This window comes from Salvia miltiorrhiza, unplaced genomic scaffold (genome assembly GCF_028751815.1).
Source record: "Salvia miltiorrhiza cultivar Shanhuang (shh) unplaced genomic scaffold, IMPLAD_Smil_shh original_scaffold_455, whole genome shotgun sequence".
Taxonomy (NCBI): domain Eukaryota; kingdom Viridiplantae; phylum Streptophyta; class Magnoliopsida; order Lamiales; family Lamiaceae; genus Salvia; species Salvia miltiorrhiza.
This window is the reverse complement of record NW_026651553.1, coordinates 794555-802396: the sequence shown is the minus strand read 5'-3', so window position 1 is coordinate 802396 and position 7842 is coordinate 794555. Positions and strand designations below refer to the sequence as shown.

At 34.3% G+C, this 7842-nt stretch overlaps 1 protein-coding gene across 1 annotated transcript; it reads right to left on the bottom strand.

The window, feature by feature from the left end:
- Nucleotides 1-516: 516 nt before the first annotated feature.
- On the bottom strand, nucleotides 517-4055 carry LOC131004686 (PI-PLC X domain-containing protein At5g67130-like). The gene is made up of 9 exons (XM_057931400.1): nucleotides 3596-4055; nucleotides 3429-3507; nucleotides 3202-3324; nucleotides 2758-2895; nucleotides 1759-1857; nucleotides 1315-1618; nucleotides 1015-1238; nucleotides 840-926; nucleotides 517-758 (listed from the first exon to the last, which is right to left on the bottom strand). The coding sequence occupies exons 1-9, from the start codon at nucleotides 3625-3627 to the stop codon at nucleotides 609-611; spliced, it is 1236 nt and encodes a 411-aa protein (XP_057787383.1). The 5' UTR covers nucleotides 3628-4055; the 3' UTR covers nucleotides 517-608.
- Nucleotides 4056-7842: the final 3787 nt, after the last annotated feature.

Here is a 7842-nt window from a genome sequence, read left to right as displayed (position 1 = left end):
TTTCCTAGAGACGTAGATTGTGCAATTTTTTCATAGCTTAAAGATTTTTTTTTCTTTATTAGCTTAAAGTTTATGGGCTATACTTATAAGAACCCCACATGCTAAGCCCAAAATTCCCAAACAAAGATTGCAAAACGGCCCTGATCTATATTAACGATAAAACCCAAATCGTAGAAAAGGAAGATTGTATTTTAAAGAATGAAATCTATTTTTGAGGGCTCGAGTGGCAGTTCCAATGTCCCATATCTCTTTTTAAAAAAAAAAATAATAATAATAATAATAGTTATCACTTCTCCTTTGTGATCACTCAAAGCCCCAATCTATTGATTGTATAAAACATTTTATCTACTTAGCTATTTTGTGGGCGAGTGTCCATCTCAGGATGCAAATTATCCAATTTCAAAATACTGCCACCACAAATTGTGATTCTCGCAAAGACAATAATGTCTTTACTCAATCTTCACACCAACTAAACTATGTCCGGAATAAAGATTGTAAATTTAGAGAGAAAACTAATTCATCGGAAACCAGTATATCAATTTAGATTTCCAGTTTGTATAAAATCAACCAAAAAAAGAATAAAAAATGAAGAAGCAAGTTGTGGACATTCACAGTGATACGATAGCCATAACTAGTAGACTGAGCATCCATAGTGATTGGAAGGGTCTGGCGTAGAAGCCTCCAGAGTGGGTTTGATTTTTGAGTGCTGCACCAAAACCTGCCTCAGGTGCTTCGCATTCTCCATATGCCATATTTTCCTGCATTACACTCACTCAAATCACCCTTCTTTCATAATTTCACCAAAACCAAATTAAAGATATATCAAGCGATAAGCAAACCTTGCAAGATGATATAGTTTTGCAGCCACAAGCTCGCTCTCCATTCGCCATATCTACTGCTTCAGGTGCTCCACCACCATCACTTCTCTGCAAGATTCATATAATCATCATGGTTTTTCTTCATTTATATCATGAGGGTGAAAAAAATAAAAAATTGTATTGAATTCTGAAGTACCTTGTAAAAATCAACTGCAATGAAATTGGGCCACCTTCTACCAGCAGCTTGATAACATGTGTTCATCATATCAGCTAAAGGGACTGAATTGTGTTTGCAAGCTGTGGCCACATCTGGATTATCTGGGAAGTAGTTCATTAAGACTAGGGACCTCGATGTTAGATTCATAGCAGGCGATTCAGCACGATTTGGGCATGATCCAGCTACCATTCCACCATCACCATCTGCGAGTTCCAGAACTCTATTAGTAATGGTGCGCTGAAGAAATATATGTTGATGATTTCAAATAGAGAGACTCACATTGGTTTTCTACTACGTATCTCCATTGGTACGCAATGCCTTCTGAAGATTCCTTGGATGATTTAGACGTGAAGACTACTAAACGCTGGTTCTGCCTGATCATGTCATCAACTATCGGCCAATTTCCACCATTTTTGGGCATTCGAGATGCTGGAAACCAGTATTTGTTCAACCCAGAGGCATTAAAAACCTTTGTCAGGCCATTAGGAGATGTAACATAATCTTCTATAATTATGGTGACTATTTCAGTTGGATTTGCTTCAAGAAATGCTCGAACCTCGTTTAGAACAGTTTTAGCTGGTACCTTGACGAAAACAAAACTCAGTAGATTAGAACCAAATAGCACAAGAAATTGACTGGCGTGTAAAAGGAAATTTTAACATTTGTCACAATGTAGTTCATTCCATTGTGATAAGCAACACCTTTCCTGTAACATATACTTACAAAAGCTGTGTAGTTGAAGCACTTCCCCCCATATGAGTGGCATAACCAGATGTCATTCTCGAAGTCGTACATGTCGAGCATCAACCCTCTGACCCCATTCTGCAGTGAATGTTTTGACATAAACCATCAAGGTGTTGTATAACCATGACCATATGTTGTTTGGATGAACATAATCACAAAAAACAGAAAACTAATAAAAAAATTAATTAAACCAACAACATGGTGTATCATATGGGAAATGCTTTTAGGCAATAACTCTTATATTCCAGCAACTGTACGTCAGATTGCAATCGGGGACAGAAACATTTTCAGAAATGTAGTTCTTCATATTCCTAATTTGATCAACTTGATTTGAATTAATCAATCAGTTCCAGCATTCTTTGTCTTTGCTTTGACGTACAAACTCGTAGATCATAATATTTCAGTATTGAAATCAAAGGCATGAGTTTTCATTAATATCTTCTGCTTATTAAAGCTACGAGTTCAATTCAAGAATTTAGCAAATTCTTTATATAAATAGATGTGCGAGATTAATTACGCAAATTCTTTAATAATTAAGATATGCAGACTGCTCTTACTGCACATCACAAGAATTCGTTTACATGCTTACAGCTTATAAAACCACCACAGGTCCACAGCATTAAACGCATAATTTATGCAGTAAAGGTGACAGTTCTAAGTTCTGACATTTATGCCAGACCATTTCCCATTGCCACTAAATAGAGCACTAGTATAATTACCCTCCCTGTCAAAGCATTAAGTTGAAGCCTTAAATTCTTCATTTAAAAGTCCAAAATTATCGATGACTTGAAATATTTAATCCTCCAACAAGCATTCATCCACCAACAGTTGAAAACAGCAAAACGGACGACGTCTTTTTGCACGCTCCCAACTACCCCCAGACACATAATTTTTCGGTTGACAGCACATATTCACATGACAACTGAGAAGTAAATAAAACACGTATAAAAACGAAACGGCGAAAATTAAATGCTTTACGTTTAGCTGATCGGTGACGGAGTCCTGTTGATTCTGTGGCGATAGAATTATGCCTCCGGTTGCCGACCTCACCCCCAATCTGGCAAAGGCGTTGTGTGTGGTTAGCCACGTGTAACTGTTGTACGGCAATCCTTTCACCTGAGTTCCGATTATATCAAGATTAATCACCAAAAACAATCAATTATCAACTTGGGGATATGTTATTTGCTTCCAGAATCTGTTCCGATAAATGAATTTTTGAAGTCATTCAAAACGTGTTTGCGCTGAGTATCACTTCAAGATTCTAGACAAATTCAAGACGACAGACTAAGTTACCCGAAATTATCGCTATTTCACGGCTCATTACACCGAATTCTACATTCAATTGGAATTTGAATGGTAGTCGAAGCAATTAGTAAAAGCTCTAAGTTACGCGTACGCATACGACGGCATCGACAAACATACCTTAGAAAGAGGATTGATAGGCTGAATTCGAGTGCACCGCGGCTTGAGATTGCCATTCGCTAGGCAAGTCTCGCAGTGCAGCCCTGCATCACAGCTTTTGCTCGTCAAGCAGAATTCTCCTCTCTGTAACCGTCCAAAATAAAAGTTGCATCAATAAACAGAGAGAGAGAGAGAGAGATCTACACACACACTGAATTTTGCGAATCGATGCAGAAAAAGCAAATTACCTGAAGAGCAGAGGAATGGCTAATAAGAAAGATGGCGAAGAACAGCACCAGAACACCAAAATTCATCGTAAATCCATACCTATCCACATTTCCATTCCAAAAACATTTCAGTAATACTAACACTGCTCATACACGTACGGAATGTGCAGTATGAAATTTTTCGTTACCGGAATAAGTGATTCTGATGAGTAACCGTCATCTACTCTCTCTCTCTCTCTCAAAATCCGATTAGCTGCGTGACTATTTAGAATTCAGTTAAAAGAAGGGAAACTTGAAAGCAATGCAGTCTGGGTTTATTTATAGACTACACTGTTTAATGCCCGCGCTTCAGCTTTTTAAGCAACAAAAATACCCGTTGTAATTTGCCTTTCATTTTTTTTTTTACACCGGATATTTCGAAATGTAAAATTATAGTGTAAAATAATTACTTAAATAAAAAAATAAAACATATTAAATAAAATAATTAGAAAAAAATATAGATTAAATCAAATAGGATAGAGAGTAATTTTTATTTTTAATTTTTTAGGTAAATATAGATACTCATAATCAAAACGACATAAATACTTTTAGCCTCGACTGTTAAAATTTAACAGCAATATCTCGCATAAAGATTTCAAACTTATCACAAACATATCACCCTTTAATTGGTCACGACTGAATTTATAGTCGTTATAAAATTGAAAAATGTTGGCTGATAAGAGGATTAGTTATGAAGTAATAAAAGTAACTTTAATTTATTAAATTTCTCCATTTGCAGGGTCCATCTCTGGGACAAAAAAAAAAGAATTTGGAAAGAGTTCCTCCGACAGCTAATAATAATAATAATAATACAAACGAAAGGAGTAGAAATTTTCAATTAGGAAATTATTAAATCAAGAATTCAAGTGGGATTATCAATTAGGTTTATTATGTTCAACATATCGGTAGGTAGAAACTTAAATCATTTGTCAGAAGTCATATAAATTATGTACGACCATTTATCGTTAAGTAGCAAAAATAAATAAAAATAAAGGTGCTTTGATAATTTGCACGTGTTTATGTTGGGTCTTTTATGTGGCCAAGAGGGGAAACTTATTTGTAACCCAAAAATAGCCATAGCTTGTGATTTTGGAAAATTTTCATGTTTTAATTATTTTGTTATTCGGCCTTCTAAAGCCTCGATTGTAATTCTTTTACACAATTATTTTACAAATGGATTTCTGTCCACTTTAACAAATATTTCCATTTAGCATATCGGGTGTATTTAGTAATGTGTTTTTAATAACAAAAAACGTATATTAGCAAACCACCAATATTGTGACTAAAGATTAAAAAAAATGAAGCTTTGAAAAATACAGAATACTTTATTTCAAAGTAATAATTAGATTAGAATGTGTAGTAAGCATGCGCAATGTACGTAGCCGATCATCATTTTTAACATCCTTTTGAGTTGGTAGTTATTTTTCAAGGATTCGTACATTAACTTTTGGAAACATAATATGATACGCTACAAAGGAAGAATGTGCCAGTTGCCATAAATATTTATCCTAAACTATTAGAGCACTCCCAGCAGAAATCCCAAAATTATGCTCCTATAATCCTCCCTAAAGCTTCCCTATTTAATTTTAGGATCTTTATTTTATAAATGCATACACCAGATCTCCTATTTTCTACATAAAAATAATAATTATGTGTGGGCCCTACTAATTATAAGCTTAAAATAAATTTAGGGTGGGTGTAAATTTAAGATTGAATTTAGGTGGGTGTAAAATTTTTTGTGGACCCCATCCAATTTAGGGGATCTGTTGGATGCATTTTTTTATCTCATTTTCAATTGTTTTAGCCTAAATTTAGAGTTAGTGATACATTTAGGTGATCTGCTGGGAGTGCTCTTACTAACACCTAAATTTATCAAACATCCATCAGAATTTATGTGACGAAATGCTGATCGGGCTTTAAATAGGATAATACATGCTAAGGTGAAACACAGTAGATAAAATATTACTCCATCCGTCCCACTCCAATATGCTCATTTTCTTTTTTGGGTAAAAAATTGTACTACTTAATTGGTGTGAACCACACCACTTTATTACAATTTTCCTACTAAAAAGTAAGTTTTCTTAATCTTCGTACCCAAAAGAAGTGAGCCTACTGGAGTGAGACGGAGAGAGTATGAGATTTCTCAAACTATTCGTCATCTATCTAGGTCTCGTTTGATCATACATCTGATTATGGTGTATAATATACCTATAACACCCTAATACTTTGTTTAGTAAATAGTAATACGAAATATACGGTTCTTTATAAATTAAAAGTAAAAAATAATTATAAAAAGAGCAGTCATGTAGTATGCCCTTTTCTTTTATGACTAGTTTACTTTGAGTTATATGGTGGATAGATAAAAATAATTAATTCATCCAAACTAATTTATTATTTAATTTGGTGAATTCAATAGTTTTAAACTTATCCAACCATTTTATCCTTCAAATATTCAGTTATATATTTTATTAATCTATCATATCACTCCCAATAAACTTCCTCTTAAATTCTTAATGAAAAGGGCAGGCATACCGTTTTAGTTTCGTGCACTTCTATTGTTTGTCGAAGCAAAAAGAGTATCCGTGATATAATGGTGTATTATTTCCTTGCAAGCAACGTTGCTTGCCAAAAGAGATAATTTGGCGTAAATTCTTGATTTGATGTTTTTTGCGTAAAGTTTAGCTCCAATTTTCATTTAATAAGTTTAGATTTGATTTTTTTCGCAATTATATAGTTTGTAGCTATGTGCAGCAGAAATTTTTTATTCAAAAAAAATATATAATAAGGCAGAAATTTTTTAGTTTTTTTCGCAATTATTTCGTAAGTTTTTGTAATTTGTCATTTTTTTTAGAAATTTCTTAGTTAACCTCTTTTTGCTAGGAATACAGAAATCCCCATAATGGACCTTCATTTTAATTTATATAAATAATTGTTTCGTCTACGACACAGCCAAATCTTGAAACTCTTCGAATTTAGCCAGAGATAGCAAGTACGAAAATGAATTGATATATTGATATTGATAACATATTTGTATCAGGCTTTGACGGTAAGTCAAAATTGGTTATCTTTAACAAAACCGGTAAAAATATTTTTTGAACATTTTAGCCCATAAATAAACTAGAAATACAAAAGGTACCCAATAATTTTAGTTTCGTTGGGACTGATGACACTGAATAACTCACGCAAAAGTTTCTGAAATTTCGCATTACATTCTTTTTTTTTTTTAGAATATTTCGCATTTGAGTTCGTTTGATTTCATTTATATAATGCCATAACTAAGTCTTTATGTAGAATTTCAATGCATGCATCTGCCTTCTTTTATTAGGCGGAAGACAAATGTTTATTTAAAAGATATGAGTATTTGTTACATTATCTTGGTCAATTTGCTAGAAACATTATGCAACTTTTGTGTTACATGACAAAGTTTGTGATTGGCATATAATTTATTTATTTTTTTAGCAAAAAAAAATTCAAAAAAAAAAATTGTTGTCAACCACAAAAATTTATCGTCTAACACAAAAATTACATAATATTTCTAGCAAATTGACCAAGATAATAAGCGGCTCTATTAATTATTCTAGACATGTGGTATACTCCAACAAACGTACACTCACAAATACTTTAAAAAATATTTCTCACGTCATTTGAAAGAAGCAAATATTCCTTCTTTGGATTAGAATGTCGAAGCTTAAGCTATTGTGAGATAATTGTGGCAGAGAGCCATTCAACGGTTTATCTGATTCCAAAATAGAGTAACGAAGCTTAAGCTATTGTGAGATAATTCCAGCTTTTATTAGGAAAAAACATTTAAATAAAATTTATCATCTTGAAAATTTTATTTTATCTTTTGTTGAGTGGATAAAGCAATAAATGTAGGATCTTGGTTGGCTTGTATTGTGTTTCACTTTTACTTACATGTACGAGCTATTTATTAGTATTTCAGTTATATACTATTATGAGAAAAGTATCAAATAAGCCTCTATCACGTTTAGATCCCTATAGTTGATGTTGGGCCAACTAAACCCTCAAACTGCCTAATTTCGAACAATCGAGCCCTCGCCTTTAACGGTCAGTTGACGCCGTCTGTTTTCATTTTTTTAAATTGGTGGGCCTAACCCTGTCCTCCACCCCTCATCGTCGTCGACGCCGACGCGCTCCTCCCCTCCGCCTTTCTGTCCGCCACCATGTCGCCGTCGTCCCTCAATCTCCAGACGCTCTCCTCCCACCTCAGCAACTACGACTTCCGCTACTCGCTCATTGATATCCCCCTCGTCACCAGAGTGGTCCGCTACTCGCTCATCGATATCCCCCTCATCAAATCACGGCGTCGCCGGCGTGGAGCTTCTTTAAGAGAGGGCTCAGCTTGAACACGGTGCTCGGGAACTTGGTGTTCATG

Coding starts and splice junctions, on each gene's coding strand:
- LOC131004686 (XM_057931400.1), bottom strand. CDS start 3,627: ATGACGGTTACTCATCAGAATCACTTATTCCG. Junction 2,896..3,201: donor CTATCAATCCTCTTTCTAAG/GTATGTTTGTCG, acceptor ATCGGAACTCAG/GTGAAAGGATTGCCGTACAA. Junction 1,239..1,314: donor ATACGTAGTAGAAAACCAAT/GTGAGTCTCTCT, acceptor TGGAACTCGCAG/ATGGTGATGGTGGAATGGTA.